The following is a 24474-nucleotide window of genomic DNA, read 5'->3' as shown; positions in this document are numbered from 1 at the left end:
GTTGTCTTTAGGGTCTGGGTGGAGTGAGTTGCATCCCAGTAACTGCAGGGTTTTGAAAATGATGGAAAATGTTCCTGTGTGTTGTAGTAGGCAGTGTGTGGAATGGGAGGGTAATGGCTGTTGTAAAAATAAATTAGGGCTGTTTGTGAGTAAGTGCTAAAATGGAACCTTTTTTTTTTTAAGGTGTAGAAAATGATGATGCTTGTAGTGAGAGTAAAGTCTCTGCGTACATAATGTGGGGAAAAAAAACAAACCTGGGAAGCATTAGTGTGGGAAGATTAAAGGAAGATCCCATCTTTAGAGCCCATATGTAATTTGTAGCTCCAGCTCTGTCTGCAGAGACATCAGGGAAGGGGCTGAGAGCCCTGAGCCTTGATGGATGCAGGGAAACCCTCTCAGCTCTGGGGGCCTTTTGTTCCTGGTGCTTCATTAGGCAAAGCAGATGTGAGATTTAAGGGATTATTTGCTACTCCTACAGAGGCTCAGCAACAAAATCCAATACCAAAAGACCTCAAACTCAAGTTTCTGTTTTGTCTGGGGAATTGTAAATTTGGAATGATGCTGTATAAAGTGTAAAATGTAGTTTCTAATCAACCACAAATTTTGGTTTATGGCTTCTGTGCCATCATTTAAAATCCCTGTTATCCACACTCCCTGACCTGACTTAACAGTCAGAGGGCAAATCTCCAGAGTGGAAATAATTTTATATCAGTTGCCACATACAGAAATGAAAAGGTCAGAATGAGATACTGTAATAAAAGGTGTTCTGAATTATCTATTACTTGTAATAGCTGTATTAATAATAATAGTAGAGGTTGAGGGAGCAGGATGGGTTAATGTAGCTGAATAAAACACCTTTTAGGTGTGAAATATTTTCTACACATTACCTTGCTTGTTAGAGAATACATGCCATTATCCCAGAGACTTAATAAAACATTAGAAGGTCAGTGCAAAAATGAATGTTTTGATAGGAGAAGATACACTGGGACAGAGGTAGTTGGAAGTCAGGGAGCTGCAAGTGGGGAGTGCATTCAGTTATTGAGACACTCCAGCCTTTCCTTCAATGTTTATGGAAGCCAGTAGAGGTTCTGCTGCAGTTTTCTGAAAGGAATTCTTTAATTAAAGCCAACTATTGGTGTATGATTTGTAGGTTAAAAGAATTTTTGTGTTGGCACTGCACTCTGTGGTCTGCATTTCTGCAGCATTGCTGTGCTATTAAGTTCTTGGTTTTAAGGATCAGTGAATCTGTACCAGCTTGCTGGGTGGTTGTTAGAAAAATGGATATTTTTTTTTCAGTTTTAATTATATTAAATGTGAATTTAAATACAGTCTTCATTTATATTGACTTTGAAGAGATTATCTTTTTGGATTTCCATTTATTATATTTGCTCTAAAAATATGTAAGCTCTTAATTATTTTTTTTATCTGGCATTTGATCTGGATTGCCATTTTCATCTGTTGTCTTTAATTAGGCTTCCTGCTGGGTTTTGTAGCTTTACAGTTCATACCTTGTGAAAGAATCAATTGATTTCAGTGCAGATTCCCACGGTTACTATTCTTAAATTGCTTTCTTAGCTCAGCAGAGTGGTGGCAGAGTTCTTGCAATTTGATCTTCACAGCCACTGCTGTTTATTTAAAATAAAACAGATTACTCATGATTTTTCTACAGCCTGCATGAGATGATTCGATAATTTATTTGTAGGCAGTGTTTGCTCCAAGGAGTTACCAGTGCTGCTTCTTAATTCACTCACCCACAGTGTCTTGGGGCTGCCTCTGGATACCATCCAGGTATTCCAGAAGTGCACAGGAATGTGACTAAAATTGCACCCAAAGCATGTGATTGCAGTGTTTTTAATTTTCTATATATGAATATATATGTTTTCCAAGTCATGTAACAACTGTCAGTAGGTGTTTAGTCAAGAGACTGTAAAGGGCAAGTAAGTCTGGAGATGGAGGTTGGTGCAGAGGAAAGGGGCAGGGGAAGTGATTTAAATGATTCTGGGATTTATGGGGCAGCTCTCTGCAAAGTCAAAATGGGGTTTTTGGCAGATGATTTGCAAAAGGGAAATTTTTTTCTTCTTATCTCCAGCATAAAAATGATGAGTGAATAAGCAATGATCTCTTGAGCTGAGTGTGAAATGTGTAATTGCTGTTCCAAGTCCTCAGTAAACCCATAAAATAGTGATAGTGAAGTGCTTTGAAACATGTCAAATACTGCTCTTAAAGCTCTCACAAACATATGTATACATTCATGATTTTTTCTTAAATTAAGCATTAATATTGAACACATTTATTATCTTTATTATGGGCAGCTGATAGTGCTGTGTGTAAATACCCTTACCTGGCATGAAATTGGGATTCAGAGCTCTGCCAGGAGAAGAATCAACACAGCAAAGATTTTCCTTCCTCCTTGCTAAAACCTAGCTTCAGCAACTGATTTAAGAAATAAAGTCATTTAAGACACCAAATTAAAACCATACCTTTAAATCAGTTAATACTGGAAAACACAATTAATTTTTATGTCAAAAACTTCTACCCAGGCATGCTGAGGGGGGAAGACAAGGTTCTTGAAGTGCTTTGTGCTGTATGTAATTTCATAAACCTGTTCTCCACATAAATGTGGGCTGCTTTATCCTAGAAAGCACTGAATATTCTATAAACCTAATTAAAACTGTGCCTTATTAACACTGTGGGCCTGCTAAGTGCATTGTGGCATTATTTAAGACTGTTACTCAGTGTTTGTTTCATTCAATATAAAGCCCCAAATCCCACCTGCCACTGGGAAAATTGTATTTTTCATAGAAATAAGTGACATATCCCATAATTTTGCTCTTGCAATACTAGATTTGTGTTCTACTTCTTTATTTTTAAAATAAAAAAATATTTTTAAAGTATAATTTTAAATATTACAATCTTTCTGTCTGTGTGTATGTGTTCATATAATTTGGGGCTTATTACTAAAGATACATCTGGGGAAAAAAGTGCTATTATGGGATGGAGTTGTGTTTCACTTCTGTCTGAGCCAGGCTGTTTTGGAGAGGGGCAAAGCAGGTCATATCAGTGGTGAAATCATGTTGTGTGAAGTGCAGAGCTTCTGATGAGCTGTTCTCTTATCTGACATTACATAGGAATAGAAAGCAAGTTGCCTGTAAAGCTTGCTTTAAATTTTAATAAACTGTAGAAAAGATAAGTGGTAATTTCCTGATGTGGATGCATCTGGTAGAGCCTGCTAAACCCAAATTCCAGGATCATAAATTTTAAAATGAATCTTTGTGGCTTGAATTTTTAAGCTGGCATGATAGATTTAAATTTTAGGGAAATAAATTTCCCTTCTTCTCCTCTGTCTGTATCAGTCTTACTGAAAAACGACAGAAGATTCAAATTTGAGAACACAATGAAAATAACAGGAAGGGAGAGCAATAGAGGCCACTAATCCTCTAATTACTTTCTCTGAACACTGGGAATTGGGCTGCAGAATATCCTTCAGTACAATCTAGAGTAAGCTAAATTTATTCCATTCCAAAGCTGTAAAGGGAAGGGTTTTGCTACCAACTCAGAATAGTAATGGGCTGTGGTGGTCTTTATCTGATGGGAGGGAAGCAGATGTGGCTGCTCTGTGAATGTCTGTCTGCAGATTTGAATTTTCCTGCCTCTTAATTGCCCTGTGCTGGCCCTTTCACACCCTGGGCTTTGAAATGGAGCTAAACAATCCCATGATTTTATAAACCACGGGGCAGAGCCCTCTGCTCTGGGCATGGGGGCTGAGGATGTGGCACATTTACAGCAGAATTCACAGAATCACTGGGTTGGAAGAGCCCTTCAAGATCATTGAGTCCATCCCAGCCCCAACAGCTGAACTCAGCCCTGGCACCCAGTGCCACATCCAGGCTTTGTTAAACACACCCAGGGATGGGGACTGCACCACCTCCCTGGGCAGCCATTCCAGAACTTTGTCACCCTTTCTGCAAAAAAGTTGTTAATATCCAACCTACATTAGGAAGTGGCTGTGTTGGATTCCCCTATAAATTCCTTTTGGCTGCACACTGCTATCAAAGCTGTTCAGTGGCAGACATGACCTGTATTTTGGCTCAAGTGCTCTCAGCCAGTTCTTTTGTGCTTGCTTTGCTCACTAATGTGCTGTTCGTATTGATATTTTCCCCAATCCCTCATTCCACACTGAAGTTCAGTAAACTCACAAAGATGCTGAAGTTAAATGTGCGGCTTTCAGCTGAACCTCCCTCTGCTGGTGTTGCTTGTGTTTTGTGAACCTGGCTAAAATTCTGGAGTAACAATCAGGCACAAAACATTCTGGGATAAATGAATCCTAAATTTGGTTGTAAGCACTTTGTTGTATTTCTGGTGAGTGACTGAGGATGGGATTTGCTTTCTCACAGTGTTTCTCAGTTTGCAGGGTGGGGAGGCAGTGCTGGTCCCACATCCCCCAGAGCCCTGACACCTCCTGGCTTCAGAGATGGTCTTTTTTTCTCCTCCTTTGTATAATTTAAAAAAGATTTGGGACTCAGGACCAGCCTTTTTTGTGCAGATTCAGAGGCAGCACCAGAGGGGTTTACAGTCACTTATGTTTTGGAATGAGCCTGGCAGCTGCACATGTGGAGAGGAAAGCTCCTTGCTTCCCACTTGTTAGCAACTTGATTTTTCAACTCCAGTGCAGCACATAAATCAGGATTTAATTCTGACTGCTGTTTAATGTATTATCTTGTTGACTTAAATCACTTAAGTAGCTCAGTTAAACACAGTTCAGAGTGTGTGTGTGTTTTTAAATACACTAAGTTGTGTGTGAGGAATGTGAGTAAGCTCTGAACTTTGCCCAGGAAGATGCTTGGTAATGTGTATAAATGAGAACTGGAAAGGTTACAAATAAATACTGTGTTCACTGTGCACTTGTAGGGCTAAAGAAACCCAAAGGGATTTTTTTTTCCCCACATGCAAGATGTGAGCTGTTAACTTGTTAGTGAACTGAGGGGTCAAATCATCCCTTTTATTCCTGTAGGAGCCAGATCCTACAGATTTACCTGTTTTGTGTATTCTGCCCCCAGAATTCCCTTGCAATAAGGAAGCTCTGTTTGAAAAGTGGGCTTAACATACTTTTGCCCAGAGCTAGTGTCAAGTTTGCCCAACTTGGTTCAAGTACCAAGTTGGGCAAACTTGACACCAGTTGAACTATTTTACAGGATTTTTTTTATTGTTGAAAGTCTCCACAGAGGAAATTGCCACGAAGTCCAGTTTGCAATGACTTGTTGCAATTCCTGCAGCAATCCAGACCAGTAAAAAATAATCTGATTGCTTTGGGGTTTGTTCTGGCAGGACAATATTCCATAGTGTGATTTCTAGAAAGCAGTTTCTGTCCCTTGATGGGCTCTATAAAATCTTAACTGCTTTCTAGAAGCACTGAATGGCTTTTTGGCAAGAAGAATTTGCTTTTTTTCCCCCCTCTCTTGAGAGGGTTTTGTGCAGCTGCTTAACAGGTCTGTTAAGGTAACTGTCTGGAGAGTCTTTGGCTGTCTTAATGTAAAAGTGACTCGTGTCAGATGCAGTTCATGGATTCTGGGAGCTGTGGAATGATCTGCAGCCTCTCCTGGTGTTATTGTGTGCTCTCCTTGGCAGGCAGGCACAGCTTGGTGCTCAGGGGTGCTTTGATTCACAGAAGCATTCACTGCTGATGAGCTGAGTGTACAAATCTTTCAGGCTGTGGATTGATAGAAGCCCTTGAGGGGACTTTATCACTATATTTTTTCTTTTTTTTTTTCTTTTTTTTTTGTCTGGCTTTTAGTTAAGGATTCTAATTTGTGGCTATTTTGTGTGCTTGGCATACCCAAATACATGAGTGTAGCCAGGCATCTGCTGCTTTTGTTCTGATGTGTATAAATGAATTGTAGCCTGTTGGCACCAGAGTGCTCACTTACAAACACTGTTGCATCCTTCTCTAATTACTGATATTTTTGTGGGTGTGTCAAGAGATTTGGGGATGTGATCCAGCTGCAGTGACAAAATCATGTTTATGCCTTCATGTTTAAATCTATAGTCTTATAGTCTTCCTAGAGAAATCCTACTCTTAGGAAATTAATGCCGGGAGTTTTGGGGTCAGAAGTTTTGCTTTCCAAAAAGTCACACATGAGGGAAAGTCTCACTGGTGTCCAAAAGATTATTTAATAATTTGAGTGTAATCTGTACTGAGAGGAATATGGAGATCTAACCTGTAATACAGTGGAAGATCCCCATATAGTCTGTAGTGATCAGTTAAGACAATGAAAAGAGAATCCCTGCTGGAATAAATAAGAAATAGTGGGACTTTTTTTTAAAGTGTGGATAAGTTATTGTTGAGTACAAATACGAAAAAATGCAAGACTTGTAAAAATCTGCGTGTGACAGTTTGATACAACACCACTGAAGGTCTCCTATGAAACAGATTAAACTGCATAGGACAGTGATAAGCAAAAATGTCTCCTGAGGCCCCAAAGCAGCTGAAATTGTCCTCAACACAGGGTTCCCAGCAGGCAGCTCTAGAGCAGCTGTGCTAGAAAGTGTCACAGCAATGTGCAGGCACAAATGTGTCCAGAGCAGCATTCTGGATCTTGGGAAGGATGATTTATGCTTTGGGTAATTGATGTATCTGACACTGGTGCAGTTTTGTGTGATGCCTCTGGGCTGTCTCTGGCTCTGGTCTGTTTGGGGGAGGAAATTCAGCAAACTGACTAAAAGAGGAAAAACACAGATAATTCCAAAGATGGATGAAAGATCACTTGTAATATATTGCTACTGAACATGGCAGAAGAAAATGGAAGCAGAGAAGAAAGATCTTAAGGGCTGGAAAAGCGAAAAGGTGCAATTAGGCAGAAGAAAATGATTCATAGGTTGGTTCTGTAAAGTGTTGGTTCACAACCACCAAAAGTTGGTGATTTACAAAGCAGCTACAGTGTCATAAAGCTGGTGTGTGTTGGGGTAAACTGGTGTCTGCTTTGAGCTGCTTTTACTTATTAGGGGGAACAACTGGGCTTGCAGAGCTGGTCAGGAGTCCTAGGAATGAGGAGGGACTCTGGTCTGGTCATTGGCTGCAAAAATGATGGTTTGGACCCCTAACTTCAGTCTGTGCAGTTTCACCAACACCCCCTGTGCATTTTGAAGGTGTTTTGAATACTCCCTTTTGTTTGAGGAGTAGCCTACTCTACATTCTTCTGTATAACCAAGTGTCTTTATCAGCCCTGATTTAGCTTTACAGTAGCTTATCTAGGAAAAACTAGAAAGTTTCCTATCTAAGAAACTTCTCCCTTTCTGCCTCCTTCCTTGCTGTAGGACCCAACCAGAGAATTAGGGGATGGCATGTTTTATTGCTGCCTCTCTGGAGAGGCTGCTGTGTGTGGTATTGGCTGCTTGTCTAAAACAACACAGATTCAGCAAATGGATAAAAAAATGGTTTTAACATCTGCCTGTTGAGTTGATTAATGGCGAAGTGCTCCAGTGGCAACACACAACCCCACATGTGCACTTGGAGCAGATGGCTTTGATGTGTGCTCCAGACAAATGTGTTGTCCCTTCTGTCCCCTCCAGCCTCAGAGGGAAAGGGTGCACAGAACAAACCTGGGAGTGCTTCAGAAGCCATAAAAATGTGAAGTGTAAATAAACCACACTGTGCTGACTTTGTTTCTGTGTAGTCACTGAGCTTTGAGTTTTGGGGGTGATCTACATTCAGGAAAGGGAATTTGGGTGGGTGACCTGATATATTCATGCTTCAGCCTGTTCATTGTGACAGGGATTGCAGACAGTGCCTCACATAGATTGTTTCAAAGTGACAAAATTTAATTTCTTTGGGGTGGCACATTTCCTTCCATACATGCAGTTACTGGTTCTTGGTTGTTTTTTTTGGTCATTTCCTAACACTCATTTAGTTGTCAAGAGAAAATTGACAGCTGAAGTATTAGAGACAGACAAGGTGTTAACATTGATATTTCAAAAATGACTGCATGGATGTTGTTGCAGTTGCAGTGTTTATAAAGAAAGGGAAAATCTTGGAAGAATGGGATTGTATGGAGCTGTGCAGGAAGCAGATGCAGAGTTAAAAGAACTGAGCCAGTGGTTCTGGTTGATTCAGATATTTCAGTCTCTCCTACAGGCACATTAAACCCTTAAGTTTTCCATAATAATGTGTCTTTCTTTGCAGAAGGCTGTAGGAAAATTACAGTATATATATAATAGCTGTATCAGTAGGCAGAGGTCAGTGTAAATTTATTGAAATACTGTGTTACAGAAGCAGCAATTCTGGGCAATTACTGTTAGGTTTGAGACAGAGTAAAATTGCAAACAGCCTTTCTTTAGCTAATGTTCTATTGGCATTTGTCTTAATTTGCTGGGAAACTTCCCAAGTGGTGGACATGCTTTTCTGATGTGGGTAAAATATCAGTGGCTCATGCTCAGGAGCTTTTGTTATGTTTTCTTATGATAGCTCAGAGTCTGCTGGCTCTGGCAGCCAGTCTGCCCAAAAATCCATTGGAAATGGGATGTGTTCTTCCCTTTTGAAGGCTTCCTTCCTTGCTGGCTAAAGCTTCCTTTTAAGTTGCAAGATCTTTTGTCTGACATCCCTGAGTGTTTCTTGTGTTCTCTTTTTATAAAAGCAATGGAAGGCCGGCAGCCAAGTCTGAAAGCATTTAACTCATGAAGGCTCTGCTGTCATTAATTTTAAACACATCACTGTGGTGTCGGTCAGCTCAGCTACCAACAAAGAAAACTAAAGTGTTCCCATAAATCATTTTATTGTCCTAATCTAACCTAATTAACTAAACCAAAAATCCTATTCTGATGAAGCAGCCCTTCCTGTGAGACATCTGCCTCTTTCTTAATGGATTTTAGCTTTTATTTCTGCTATACTGCACAGGAGTTGGTGACCATAATAATGTTAAGTCCCTCTTGCCCTCCTTGGGGAGCTCACCTGCCACAAGGGAATTAATTTCAAATTTCCAAATGCTGAGATGTTTTATTTTTTTTTTTTCATTCCTTGGAAACATGGTTTGCAAGCCAGGAGGAAGCAATAAAATCTCTATTTCTAGAAGTGGATTAGACTTGCTCCCTGCAAGCTTTGCAAGTAAAGGCTCTGAGAATTTTGGGATGTGCTTCTGCAGTTCACTGACAGGCTCCTGACACGGAAGGTTGGACTTACCAGTGTTCAGTTGATGTAATCGTGCAGTGAGCTCCTGACCTGTTCCTGAACTCTGGGCTGGAGGTGACTCAGGGGAATGAGCAGCACTGTCAGTGTGCAGGGCTTTGCTGTGGCACACCAGGACATGATCCCAGGCAGGGAACATCTGCCTGAGCACAGACAGAAATCAGTGTGGGAGAAAAAGGTGGAAATTCTGAATAAAGAGCTGTTTCTGCTCCTGGGGATAATCTGTTGAAGATTTGTTAAGTTCTAGTTTTATTCCCTCCTTTTCCCCGTATCTTGGCTGAAAAAGCAGAACACTAAGAAACACTGGTTTTAAATATAACCTTTATATATTCTTATTCCCTTTATCTATGAGGTGCCTTTACATGGGGTGAGGCAATTTGATTTTCTCCCTTCTTGAAATGCTGATGAAACTGATAGCATCCCCTTTCCAGGGAGTGAGTGGAGAGCAAAGAATTGAGATGGACTGAGATATTCCAGGGGCTGCCAGAGTTGCAGTGTTGCTGCTGGGAAAGCAGACTCTGTTTGATCTCTATTTGATCTTGGCTCCTCTGAGACCTGACAGATTTGTAAGTCATAGCCTTTAGCTGCTGCTTTGATTGTGAGGGCAAAGTGCTGCAACGAGGTTTTGTTCTCAAAACGGAGAGAAAGGAGCAAGAATGAAAACGTGTGTGTAAGGAGGCAGGGGAAAAACCAAAGCCAAGTGTAATTCCAGCCAGCAGGAAGGATATCACTGGAAACTTGAGCTACTAGCAAAGCTGAAAAATTAAAAATAAAAAAAAAAGGAACATTTGCTTGGGCCATGTTGTTGTGAGGTCATGGGCCTTCTCCTTTCAGTCTCTGTTAAAATTGGGCAGTTTTGGTCCAAAATCACCAGAACACAAATCTTGAAGTGTAGTGGGGAGCTGTGGGGTTTGCCTGGAGCAATAGGGAGGAATTTTCCTGCTCACCTTAAGAGCAGGTTCAGCATCCAGTGAGGCTTGGAGCCTCCATCTGGGAAGCCCCATGGGGATGGATGGATTGCTGTGCAAACACGAGCCCTGTCTTGGAAAAGTGCGGGCCAAATCTGTCCCTTCATGCCATGTAGAATATGGCACTCAGGGTTCCCTTCCTGCTTTTCTTTGGCATTTGGACTTCTAAAAATCCTTCAGCCCCACTATGGACATAGTTACTAGCAGTGGAATCAGTCTGGAAAAATCTCTTAGTGCTGTTTGTTCCCCCTTTTCCTCCAGAGGGTTTTTGTCAGTTCGCCTTCACTTTGCTGTTTCTTCCAAAGGGAATTGCTTGAACTCAGCACCTTGAGGCAGTTAAATGTAGAAAATGAAGTGTTGTGTAGCAGCTGGATTCACCCAGGCTGTGTTTCCCCAACATTTCTGCTGGACAAGGGGTGGAATTTTCTGTGTCCAGCCTGGATTGGCTTGGTAAGCTCAGGCTATGGATGTTAGTGAGATTTTTCCAGCATTTGTATCTGTTGGGAACAAATTCAGGATGTTTTGGTTTTGTTTTTTTTTCCTGTTCAATTTATAATTTTCATTAAACTTTTAAGAACCTGAAAAATAGGAACAAACTGCTCGAGTAAAGGAGCCCAAAATGCTGGAAGTGCCTGAAGGAAGATTTCCCTCACTACTCAGGTGAAACCTGAGATTTATGGTTGGATTTGATGATCTTAAAGGTGTTTTAAAACTAAAATGATTCTACAGTTCCACTCACTCAAAAGCTTAGTGGATTCTAAGAAAAAGCTTTGAAAATACCCAGTGTTGCTCTGGTGGGTCTTGGTAGCCTTGGAGTGATGGTGAAGAGGCAGAGGTAGAGTTTAGTGCCAAGTTCTTGTTGTTCCTTGTCTTTTTTCCTGCCTGGAAGGTGGGCATGGTGTTGTCCAGCCCAAAACTCTGAATTTATCAGTTAAAACTTGTGAAGCTGCTGTAATTCTTGTGGGAATCAGGGCTTTTGTCACAACTTCAGCTGCTACACCAGGGCAGTTATGTGACAGCATTGAGGGGTTTGAGGAGGGAATCCTGCTGACAGGGAAAGCAGTCTGAAAATTTGAATGCTAAAAAGGCAAACTCACTATTTTGGTTGCAAAAAACCCAGATTTGTACAATCAATCTCCAGACTCTTTTGGGACTTGTAGTAGTGTGGTTCTGTATTTCCTCAAGCAGTCAAAATCTTTTCATCATGATTTTGCCTGTGTCTGCATTCCACTTGCAGTAGTGTTTTATTAGGAGTCTTAACTTCCACTGTTTTGTGTAGCTCCTAAAATACTTTTGCTTGTCACTTTTTTTTATTATTTTTTGACTTGGAAGTGACCAATTGCTTTGAGACTAGCACTTAAAATATCTGTAAAGTGTCTGAATTTGAGAGTAACTGTTGGTGCTGAGCAAACTGTGAAAGCACACAAGTTGAAACATTTCTCATAACGTTCTTTGCTTTTTCCAAAAATGATTACACAATTCCAGGAAATTAAATGTAGCTTTTCTTCACTGAAAATAACTGAGTATAAATAATGGAAAACAAAGGAGGGGGGGAGTAGATGGGAAAGAAAAGTTGGGAGGGGAAAGGAGCACACAGAGAAAAGAAGATTATGTCCTACCCTGGAATTTCAGAGGACACACTGACCCTGGTCAGTATTATTAATATATCTGAGCTCTGTAGGCGTGGGGCACGACCTGACTCAGTAATTCAGGAAGTCTTTGTGTGTTTCCCTCTGTGCTTTTTCCATCAGACCTTAAAACTTTCGGCTTGGGTTCTCAGCAAAGCTTCCCAGTGGTGCGGGAGCTTGTGTGACGCAGGATGAGCTCGGGGCACACGTCCCTGCCTGGGAGCTTTACCTGGGGGCTGGTGGCTGGAGCTGCAGGCAGGACCGCCACATTTACACTCTGTCCTCTGCTGCAACACACATTTGTGGAAATGAGTGAAATCTTGTGTAGGAAAGCTGTTGCTTTCTCATCTTTGAAATGCTGATAGCTGATAATGAGTATGAACTGATTATTGAGATATTAAGCGTAAAACTTGAGGTGTAAGGATCTCCTGTTTATTTCTTTATTTCACTTCATTCTTTTTTTTTTTTCTTTTATATCCTGAGAACACCTTTATTTCTTTTATATCCTAGGAGCACCTGAGACCTGCCCTAGGGTTTGAGATCCCTTTCTTAGTTGTCAAAAAGGCACAGAGGAAAAATTGAGAGCACAGCTCAGTGTCCTGGCAGGTCACAGAGTGTAGTGACATAGTCCAAACTGCATTTGTGTGTCATTTGTTCTTGCAACTGTGTGCCACTGTAGTGGTTATTACAAAATACTATAAATAATCTGGGAAGTTCAGAATTTGGCTTTTACTGATTACCAAGTGTGTTTACATCACTTCTCAGCTGTTACAATGCCTAGACTTTGTTTTCAAGTTTTAAAAGAAGTACTGAGAAAGGTTTTATTGCCTAATCCTAGAATGGTTTGGTGGGAAGGGACCTTAAAGATGACCCAGTTCCACCCCTCTGCCATTGGCAAGGAAATGTTCCACTAGAACAGGTGCTAGAGCTTCCAGCAAGAGGCACATTGTAAAAGCATTGTCTGGTTGTAAATGCGTGAGGTTTGCAAGAAACAATTCTTCAATTACGTGTTTTCAATAATTCTTTGTCAAATACTCTTGCTAACCCTTAGCAGGCTTTTAGTATGCACATAGATGTTTTTAATACCTCCAACATTCAGAAGTATTTTTAATGATTTGTTCAATAATTGATGGAGCTTTGGCATAATTTAGGCTTTTGTGAGGGATGGCAGGCAGATGAGTAGAATATATTTAGTTGTTTAGTTTAACCATCCCTCTCTGTGAATTCTTAAGGTGAAAAGCAGAACAAAGGAAAGGAGCAAGTGAGAGAACTTCTTGGAGGAAATTATCCCCTTAACTGAAAACTGGAGAAAGCCTTAATTAACTTATTAATTCATTGCTTAAGTGTCTGCAAAGTGTTTTCTGAGCAGTAACAGTCATTACCTTCCAGAATTGTGTGTGGTTAGATGGACCTTTATATTTACATCTATTTCCCTGGTAGCCAATAAATTCAGTTTCTCAGCTCGTTTCCCTCAGTCTGGGTGAGATAAAGCAGAAAACAGGAGCTGTCCTCTTGCTGTCTTCTTTTAAATACTGAAATCCTTTTTAATCTTTGATGCCAAATCCATATCTGTAGACACCAGTCTACTTTGACAGGTAGTAAGAAGTACCCTTTAATGAGGAAAACCACACTGAAAGTCTGGATTTTGTCACCAGTTATATAAAATTGCTGGGCTCTTTCTGATATAACCAGAAATTTACTTAACCTGAAGTCCTGGCTTTTAACTGCAAATCAGTTCTATTGTTCACTTCCTTCAAAAATAAACAAGCCAAAACTCCCTCAGTTCCATGTCTTTGCTAGGGTACAAGTTGCTGCAAGGGTTAGGAATTGAATATAATTTCAGAGAAAAAAGGTGTTTAGAAAAAATACAATATTTTTTACGTACAGAATACCATATAAAAATGATATGTATGTAAAAATACATATAAAAATGTATTGGGTGCTTCTGAACTAGAAACAAACAAGTGCAGCTTGGGGTTTTCCATTAAAAAAAAACAAAAGGAATCCTATTGTATGTGCTTAGCCAGCCTTGTAATAACATGTTACCCTACACCGCTTTTCCTGATCACAGCAAAGGTGTTTATGTAGAAAAATGATTTGATTACAATATTTTTGTGTGTAATAGACATCTTTTTTTTTTTTATCCACAGGCAGTCAGCTCAAAAGGCCACCACAGCATCTCTTACACATTATCCAGAACCCAGACAGTTGTTGTGGAATATATTCATGACAGAGATACAGACATGTTTCAGGTAAGGCTCTAAAATACTTGGATTATTTTTTAAAAACATCATAAGAAACCCCAGTTCTGCCTTATCCTCTGGGTATTCTCTGTGACCTGTGGGATTTCCACAGCCTCACCCAGCTGCATTCATATGGGAGCACTTGGAAATTTTGCATTATTCTGCTCTTTGCAAACCCACTGTTAATATCTTACTGAGTTACTCCTTTAATTGTGCTCTGCCTTTTCTCCCAAGACAAACAGTACTGGAGAGAAAAGTGTGCTCTGTTTGGATTCATGAATTAGCACAGAATTACACCCACCCCCTCCAGACAATCATGGAATAAAAAGGAAGAGGAAGGAGTAGGACATGGGATGGGGAAGGAGGAAGGTAAAAGAGCTGGGAGTAGGGGGGACAGACCAGTGATAAATGATATTTATCATTTCACTCATTATGCTGAGTTCTGAGGAGTGTGCAGATCCCTCAGGTGGCGTGGGCTGAGTTTCTCTAAGCTCCCATCATTGTCCAGCACGTGCTCAGTGTCCCCTGTCTGCATTTGTGTTTTTCTGCATCATTTACCAATCTGATAACCTAAGTGCTATTCTTGTGCCATGGTTATTTTTATGTATAATAAGAGAGCAGAAATTATAAGTGTGTACTTGGACTTCAAATTTGGGGAACCCAAACATGCCATCCAACCCTTTTCATTCTAGACTGCCAGGTCTGTGTTATCTAGAGCATCTCACCACGAATTGTTATCCCTCCTCATTCAGCATTTCATATTTAGAAGGGCCAGCAGCTGAGTGCTGTTGACAGAGAGGAAATAACTCTTTGGAGGTGTTGTTGCTTCTCTTGACTTCTGTGTTTTGCTCTATATTAAATTTTCTACTGTGTCTGAAACTATTAGGTCCAAATAGAAATTGATTAAGACCCAGTCTTACTCATTTGCTGCAGAATGAAGGATTGAACAGCCAGGATGAACTGAAATAGGTTTTTCTGTGTTGACTAGTGAAAAAAAAAATGTAACCTATCCATTGGGGTTACTGTGTGATGCTTGTTTAGCTCTTGAGTAGCTACAGCACATATTTTTTCCTGTATATAAATTTTGAAAAGCCATTTTTGAAAGCTGGATTTTTCCTCTTCTTGAGTACAATGAAAAATGAATAAAGAGTTGCAGAACAGCTGCTTTTTCAGGGCATAAAAATCTATTGCATAGTGTCCTAGTGGTGGGTATACAGCTTTTTTGGGGGGGAATAAGGCACCACTTCAGTCTTGGAGTGTGTGTGGGGGTCCTGCTGGGACTTGATCTCAGTGTGACCTCGAGTGCTGTGTCCTGGGTCAGGTTTCTGCTCTCTGGCTCTTTCCTGAGGGTTGCATTCCATGCATTGGCCTGCAGGAGTTGTGTGCTGGGCTGTGGCAATAATTCCCCCTGAAGCAGGGCCAGAGCAGCTGAAGAGGTTTCCATTATTTATATGAGCCACTAGATTGTAACTGTTCTCATGAATCTGTTGGACAAAAGTTCCTTGAGGATGTTCAGTGCAGCCCTGTGGTACATGATGACAAAATTCATGTTTGTTGATCAACAGAGCAGAGTTTCATTGTTGGTCAGGCATCACTTGGACAGACAGTGCTTGGAGTTTGATGTGCTCTTTGTAAATGTGTGTTCTTGGCTTGTGTAGGATGTGGAAGTTGAAAAGCGAAGGATAATTCCCGGACCACAGGATTATCCTGAACCTTGAGGCCCCACTTTGACTGCAGTTAACATGTATTATCCTGGGCAAATCTTGGCTTTTTGTTCTTTATTCCCACTGTGCTTCTTGAGCTGTTCTGCTGTGTTGTTTGTAGTTTTGGGTTTTTTAAATGTAACTATATTATGAAATCTGTGTGCGAATGCTGCTGTGCACCTTTGTCTGAGTGGCACCCAGGTCAGATTTCTTCATTTAATTACAAAAAAGAATGCACAAATGTGTTCTTCTAGCATCCCCCAGGCTCTGTATGCTCCAGCACCCATGTGCTGCTATAAATGAAGATTTTCTTCAGAGTTTAACCATTCTGTTGATGATGCATTAGGTGAAGTTGAACCTGTTCCTTCATGGTGAAAATGGGTTGATTATATCTGCTCATGCTACTACAAAACCCAAAATGTGCAGCTCCTACCCTAAATAACCACAAGTTTATACAAGAAGCAGGTACATTCAATACAAAGCATTGATTTTTTTTCTGAAAAATGACCCTTCAGAAGATGCAGAGTCCAATTCTCACTCTCACCAGAGTGAAATTCTGTTGAAGCCCTGAACCTGCAGCTGTTAAATTCTGTGCTGGCAGAGTTTTCTCGTCAGGAGCAGTGTTTCACTGACAGCAGCAAAGCCTGCCTTTCACACAGTTTAACAATCACCTGCAGAGGACACAACTCTGCTGCCTCTGCAGCACCTGGCACATTTATGGGTTCTTGTTGGAAGTAACTTGGGGAAATTAGATGGCACAGGTAACAAGAAAGGTCCCAAAGTACAGCCTGAAGTTGCTAAAAGAAGGAAGTCTTCTGTGCTGTGGTGGAAAATGGGAGAAAAATGAGTAATGAAGGGTGTAAAGAGCAGCTCTGAATAATGGACTGGGTCTGTAGTGACTGTGGTCTGGCTGCAGCTGCAGATGAGTAAAAGTTCTGCAGGGTGGATGTTGATAGCATCAAGTTTTCCATTTATTCCTTAGGCACTTGCTTTTCAGGTGATCTCAAACCCAAATCCATGATTTAATACAGAGCTTGAGAAAATTGCCAGATTTTGAAGGCCACTTTTTCAAATAAATTCAAATGCTGAAAAATAGCACAATACATGAGACTGATGCTCTAGAAGGTTTTCTCAACTGGAAAAGGGAAGAAAACCAAATATTTAAAAGATTTGATTTTGTACAGACATACTTGTGACACAAATGAGATAAGTACTAAAGTGTTTATATAAAATACTACTTAATATCATTCTAGAGCTTATAAACAATGCATCTATGTGCTTTTTTAAGATCTTAATGGTTATATCTAAAGAAATTGGAATTTCATGGTGAATGATTACTGTGATGTAAGGCTGGGAGCACACACTTGTGTGCTTTGTCATCCTTTAAGGAAAAATGAGGCAGATTTTTCTCTAATTGCATCTAAAAGCTTTGAGAGAATGATCTATTTCAGAGACTGCAAGAGGCAGAAACTTGTTATGAACAAATTAATTTCATATTTGTTATTGATTATCCTTTAAGAGACTCCATGTACAGATGGAGAACAGTCAAAAGTTATTCATGAGGTTCCGGCTGCTGCTCAGTTCTGATTCTTAGCAGGAATTGCTTTGTATTGGAAATAGAAACCTGGTAGAAATAATGCTGTAAAAGGAAGAAGAATATTGCTTTGTAAGATTTAGCTTCAAGTTGTCAAGTTCTATAAATCAGGAATATCCCATCTTAAATAGTTTCTAAACTCTCTCTCCTGGGTATTCTAGTAGACACTTTGTGTGGGAAATTGAAATGTAGACTTTTGATTAGGCCTTGTTGAGTATTTGCTGTGCAGGGAGCTGATGCCATTTTCTGCCTGTGCTGAGCCCTGTGATGTGGAGGCAGTAACCGGAGGTGTCAGGAATTCTGACATGTGTTACACTGCAGCCTGCACACAGAGCTTGAAGCAGAAGCACAGCAGAGATCCCTGCACTGTTCTTATCAATCCAGTTGTGACAAGGCTTAGGTGTGGATAGTATTCATTTCCTTAACTCTGTAACAGTGTTTCTTTAAAGCAGATTTAGTTTGCAGAGATGTTTGTTAATGATAGAGCCATACATGGCTCCCCATCAAGATCTGAACTTCTGGGGGGACAGTGAGATCATGTTTAGTGAGGAGGTTATTTAATATCAATGGAGATACCTGATAACTGAAGGTAGTTCCATATGAAGAGTATTCCTAATTCTGTTTGATCACAAGGTGTCTGTAAAATTAATATTCTGTTCCCCTCCTTGTTCCTCAGCTCCACTCTCCCAGTTAAGCTCAAAGTTGGTGTAACACTAATTTGCCTGTAGAAATATTGATAAAGCCTCACTGTCTGGCAGTCAGATCCTTCCATCCATGTAGTCATGAAGTTTTCTGTCCCAGATGTTTCCAGATTTGGAATTAAAATTTTTAGCTGAGAAGAAAGAAAATTTTTCCTGTCTATTACTGAGTCTTACTGTCCACACACTACTGGGTGTGTTTAATTTCTGATCAACTCAAGAAAATGTTTTAACTATCTCAGTCATGCATGTGCATGATTAGGAATAAATTTCAACATAGGGTGGGTTTTGCCTGACAGCTCTTCTTTCAGGGACTACAAATCCTGAAAACCTGAAGGTTGGTAGCTCTTTCTTATGACATATCAAAATAACCAAGTTCTGGTCTAAAAGAAGTGCTTTATTTTTGTGGCAAATGTATTTGGAACTAGAAAATGTGAATAAAACTTGTCAATCCAAGCTAGTGCTTTCTCAACTGACAGAATGTAGTGGTAGAGTAATTTGCTGTGGTTGGATGAGGAAATAGCAAGGTGATAATACATTTTTTGGTGACAATACTCTTATCAAACAGATCAGCTGTGTTGATCTGTTTCAAGCAAGCATGAACATCACTTGTGGTAAGTGAAAATTTGTCATTCCATGCCTGTGACATATTTCTGCCTAGGACAAATGTGGAAATACAGGTTAGTCTCTGGTTGGATCTTGCCATCCAGAAATTCAGTACATAGAAGTTTGCTGATATCATCAGTATTAACCTGGCAAAACTATGTCCTCAATGCTTCATATTTCTGTAGGTATTTCTATTTATACCATTATCTTAATTTTTTTTGCAGGTTGGGAGGTCCACAGAAAGCCCCATAGACTTTGTAGTAACAGACACTATTTCAGGAAATCAAAACAGTGATGAAACCCAGATCACCCAGAGCACCATCTCCCGATTTGCCTGCAGGATTGTTTGTGACAGGAACCCACCATACACAGCAAGGATCTTTGCAGCTGGCTTTGACTCATCTAAAAATATATTTCTTGGTGTAAGTACTGCTAATAATGATGTTACAAGCAAGCTCTGGTTTCTATTCTGTTACTTTCCAGCCCCCAAATCTCCTTGTACTTGTTGATAACTTGTACTGTCATTAGGCTTTTATTACTCCAATGCACCAGCTGCAGTGTTAAATAGAAACTGCATTTTTATGTGCCTGAGTTATCACCAGCAGAGACTCGTGGTCATAATTGTCTTTAACAATGAAGCTGCACTTGAGGAGCTGTTAGAGGATTTTCTTTAGGTTGCTTTGATGTGTTTCTGTCACACCTAGGAAAAAGCAGCCAAGTGGAAAAACCCTGATGGCCACATGGATGGATTGACAACCAACGGGGTGCTGGTGATGCACCCCAAGGGAGGCTTCACCGAGGAGTCCAAGCCCGGGGTGTGGAGGGAGATCTCTGTCTGTGGGGACGTCTACACGCTCCGGGAGACCAGGTCTGCTCAGCACAGGGGCAAACTGGTGAGTGGGAACTTGTTGGTTTTGGTTTTTTTTAATTTTTATCTTTGTTGAGGTTGGGATGAGATGATAGTTTGCGTTTGACTCAGGTGTTTATTATTTTTTATCAGTGTCACAGTCTTACAGCAGCGAGTTCTGTAGTTTTTCATTAACAAGGCACAAAAAATGGTTAACTGTCTCTTGTTACAAGGTCTTTTAAGGCTAAATTAAGAAATGACACTAAATTATTTTCACTTTTAACCCAATAATTAATCACTCAAAGTCCCCACTGTGAACTTTTCTGTCCAACTACAAAATAACACCCAAACCCATGAAGGGGAAAGAAGATAAAGAAGAACAACCTGCTTCTGCCCTAAAACTTCTATCTTGCTTCCTATTTATTACTATATTCTAAAACCCCAAACTCTGAGTTTTCCACCCTGTGATATTACACACTTCTAACCAACTACACACCCGTAATCTCAGTGCTATCAATCAGTTTTGGAAGCCTGTTCCACAGCTTCAGGTCAAATGTAGTGTTCTCCAGGAAGTCAGAGTCTGTTTGTACAGAAAGTCTGAATTTCCAACATCCAGAACTCCATCAGGAAGTGACTGAAATTAATGGAGGAGTACTGTGGATGTGACAGTCTGGTCAGAGAGACAGAAAGCTAGATCAGCTTTCCCATGAATCAGTCTGGGAAGTTTCAGGGAGCTGGAGAGAAAGGATATTAATCAAATGGAAACAATCCACAGGTGGTGTTTTGTAACAAGCTGTTTTCTGTTTTGTTTACAAATTAGTGTCCTCATAATTAGCCAGTGGTGATGGTGTTTTGATTAAAGGACCAATCAGGTCCACCTGTAGAGAATTAGAGTATAGAAAGGAGTGGGTTCCTAATAAAATTGTTATTAGCCTTCTGAAAATGCATGGAGTGTGTCACTCTTTATCGGTGTCACTTCTGACTCAGCAGTAACAGGATGCTTGTTTTCCTGGCTGTGAATGCAGGCAGGTACAGGGTGGCTGTCCCTGAGCAGTGGCACTGTGAGTGTGTAAATCTGTGTGTTACAGCAGATTTTGCACTGTTCTTCTGTTCCTGAGTGTGTGGGAGAACACTCAGAACTTTCTGCTAATGCCACTTTTCCAACTGAAATAGCACAGAGTGTAAAAGCAAAATAAACTCTGCTCTGGAGTCTCCATCTCTGGAATGTTCTCCTGGGACACGGCGATGTCTGAAGTTGCTGCATGGGGAGCTGTCTTTTGCAGTACTGCCAGAAGAGTCCACTTTTGTGCAAAAGCAGTTTGGGTAAGGCAGCTTCTGTTTGATTTACCTGCCGCTGGGAAGATAAGAGGAGCCCTGGAAGTATATTCCTGTTTTCTCCTGTGAGGCAGGATGAGCTTTGCCTTTGCCAGAAGTGAGGGATTTCAGCTGCCAGGGACTTGTGACACATAAAACCAGGAGAGAAGTTCAATTAAGTGACTTGGCAACTCTGCCATTGGCTTTGCAGAAAGCTGACTGCAGAAGGAGTTGAGGGAGTAGAGCTGGGCTGCTCTGCTTTCAGCAGACACCCTTCAGGACATAAATTGCTTTGTCACACTGATGGTGGCAGGCAGATGTTGCCTGGGGACCTGGACAGATGATGTGGCAATTGCAGCCTTTGTGGTTAGCAAAACACCTTTTTAGTGCTGCTAAAGAGAGGCACAGCAAAACAAATGAATCCCCCTCCCTGCATCCAAAACGAGTTGAATTCTCATTTAAATAAAATTGCATGGCACACTGGTATTGATGTGATCAGTATTCCTTGATTGGGTTCATAAAACCAAATGCAGGCTGTATAATGAATTGAACATGTTGCATATGAGGGGAGCTTTTTGTTTTGCTGTTTGTGAAGGAATTATCTGAAAAGAGCATCAGATCAAGGCTTCTCTCATCTCTACTTCAACCACTACATTTTTCTGCTGAAATTACTTGGCACTGGTGACCTTTATCTGTATTCTGGATTGTACACTGAGGTGTATTGTGCAAGGATGATCCACAGTTAATCTGTGAATTTAAACGGGATTAAAATGTAAATGCTAAATTGGTTGTCATTCATAGTATTCTTAGGCAGATGTGATGATTTCATGTGACCTACTTAATGCATTTGTTTGTATTTGGCTGTTTGTTCTGCATTAGTGGTGTTTTCTGCATACTTTCTGTGCATAAAGCCAGGCAGTAGGTCTGCTTTTCTCTTTAATTTTATAAAAAGCCTTTTTAATATATATTCATTGCTAATGAACTGATAGTAAAAGCATGGATTGCTTGTATGTTTGTGACATTAAAATAAAGAATATTTCAGTCGAGTACAATGTGTGTTTGGCATAATCCCTTGAAAATGTTGTAAGTACCTGCATTTAATCAGAGAGAAGCCTTTAGGCAGTGCACGATGGGGCTGTGTTTGCTTGGCATACCTCATTAAATAAGAGGGCTAATGAGTGGGGTGGGTAATTGTTCATAAACCGAGCCTGTGTGACTTCAGATTTGTCACCTGAGAAGTTCAGCTGGTGATTGTGTCTGCTGCAGTGCTGAGGCATGCAGGTACCTGTGCTGCTGCTGAGGGACACTCTGGGAGTTCATGCTTCTGCAGAATGCTTGACCCTTGCCACAACCCCTGAAAAAATGGTTTCTGAGAGGCAGGACAGCTGAGCTGGCCTGTCCTGGGTAGCAGTTTTTAGTCCAAAAATGACTTTATAATTTTACTGTGTGAGCAGTTTCTGTCAGTGTAATGTGGGCAGAGAATTCCAGGAGAGAGTCTGCTAATGCAGCCCTCAGGGAATGGCATGTCTTTTCTTCAGTCTATCAGGACTTACTGAAATATGACAAAGGAACAGAGAATCAATATTGGAGGAAAAAAATGCGTGCTCAGGGGCCCAAAGACTGTATAATAATTTATATCGCAGCTGCAAATGCAAATCCCCTGTACAAGCACAGAATAAGAGAGCAGTGCTCATTATAATCCTACATATAGGTTAGGAGGTGAGGTGGATTCAGGACAACAGTAAGACAAAATTAAGCAGGTTAAATGCTGAGAAAGGAACTGTGGTGTCTGTGTGGTGTTTGTGAGGTCCCAGGACGAGGGAAGAGATGAGAATTTGATTTCATGTCTCAGAAGGCTGATTTATTATTTTATGATATTTCATTGTATTATGTTAAAAGAAGGCTATACTAAAACTATACTAAAGAAGTAGGGAAAGGACACATCAGAAGGCTGATTATTTGATGATATTATATTGTATTTGATGATATTATATTGTATTAAAAGAATGCTATACTAAAACTATACTAAACTATAGGGAAAGGATACATGAGAAGGCTGATTGATTATTTGATGATATTATATTGTATTAAAAGAATGCTATACTGAAACTATACAGAAAGGATATATGAGAAGGCTGATTATTATATTATAGGAATATTGATTATTATAATATAGGAATATTGATTATTATATTATATTATAGGAATGCTATACTAAAACTATACTAAACTATAGAGAAAGGATACATGAGAAGGCTTAACAAGAATGAAATCATAAAAACCTGTGACTCCTCAGAGCCTTGACACAGCTGAACTGTGATTGTTCATTAAATTAAAACAATTCACTATCAAGCAATCACCTAGCACAAAAGCAGCAAAACGCAAGGAGAAGCAATCAGATCATTGTTTACATTTCTCTTGGAGGCTTCACAGCTTTCCAGGAGAATAAATCCCGGCGAAGGGATTTTTTTCAAAAACTACCATGGTGACGATGGGATTTTTCAAAAGATATCACGGTGACGAAGGGATTTTTCAAAAATACCACGATGACAGTGTGTGTAACAGCACTTTGTGTCCTGCCTCCAGGTGGAAAACGAGACCAACGTGCTGCAGGACGGCTCCCTGATCGACCTGTGCGGGGCCACGCTGCTGTGGCGGACGGCGGACGGGCTGCTGCACTCGCCGACGCAGAAACACATCGAGGCTCTGCGGCAGGAGATCAACGCCGCGCGGCCCCAGTGCCCCGTGGGCTTCAACACCTTGGCCTTCCCCAGCATGACCCGCAAGGACGTGGTGAAGAAGAAGGACGTGGAGGAGAAGCAGCCTTGGGCCTACCTCAGCTGCGGCCACGTGCACGGCTACCACAACTGGGGCCACCGCAGCGACGCGGAGGTGAACGAGCGCGAGTGCCCCATGTGCAGAACCGTGGGCCGCTACGTGCCCCTGTGGCTGGGCTGCGAGGCCGGCTTCTACGTGGACGCCGGGCCCCCCACGCACGCCTTCACCCCCTGTGGACACGTGTGCTCCGAGAAAACTGCCAAATACTGGGCCCAGATCCCGCTGCCTCACGGCACCCACGCCTTCCACGCCGCCTGCCCCTTCTGCGCCACGCAGCTCACCGGGGACAACTGCGTCAAGCTCATCTTTCAGGGCCCCATCGACTGAGGAACCGCACGGAAATGACCACAATAAAAAGTTTTTTCGAACGGTTTACTGTGAAGATTTTTTGCCACTAATTCTAGATTTTACCTTTTTTTATAATGTTGTTGATACAGGGGGGCGGTAGGGCGGGGATGGAGGGGCTGTGGTGGGGTTGGGATACATTGATACCTGGAACTCGACAGATATCAGTGGTGTTGCATGCTCGAAAGCAGCATATTCATGGAGTCCTTTGGTCAAATTGTAGTATATTTGTAATCTTTTTATTAGTACCCTGGATCAGAAAAAGGTGTCTTAAATGATTTTTTTAAGCTAAGATTTTTTAATGGAAAGGTTTTTTCTTCTAAACTTTGACAAGCCTTTAAAACCTATTTTTCAAATCTAGAAGGAACATACAGAATGTAACTGTCTTTAATTTGCAATATAATTTAACTTGAATAGTTTTCTCAAGGAGCAAATACAGAATGTGTGGACAACCATAGGTGAATGTTCACTAGAGATAATTGGATATGTAAGAGAAAAATTAGCTGCCTAAAATG

The 24474-nt window shown here is 40.8% G+C and overlaps 1 protein-coding gene across 1 annotated transcript in view; it reads left to right on the top strand.

The window, feature by feature from the left end:
- Window positions 1-23955, top strand: part of PELI2 (pellino E3 ubiquitin protein ligase family member 2) — a 67266-nt gene extending 43311 nt beyond the window's left edge. Inside the window, exons 4-7 of the mRNA XM_058807696.1 lie at window positions 13922-14023; window positions 18840-19037; window positions 19320-19508; window positions 23363-23955. Coding sequence (XP_058663679.1) covers window positions 13922-14023; window positions 18840-19037; window positions 19320-19508; window positions 23363-23941 — 1068 coding nt within the window. The 3' untranslated portion in view covers window positions 23942-23955. The remainder of the gene's footprint in view (window positions 1-13921; window positions 14024-18839; window positions 19038-19319; window positions 19509-23362) is intronic.
- Window positions 23956-24474: the final 519 nt, after the last annotated feature.

This window comes from Ammospiza caudacuta, chromosome 6 (assembly GCF_027887145.1).
Source record: "Ammospiza caudacuta isolate bAmmCau1 chromosome 6, bAmmCau1.pri, whole genome shotgun sequence".
Classification (NCBI taxonomy): domain Eukaryota; kingdom Metazoa; phylum Chordata; class Aves; order Passeriformes; family Passerellidae; genus Ammospiza; species Ammospiza caudacuta.
This window is presented reverse-complemented; position numbering and strand designations above follow the sequence as displayed.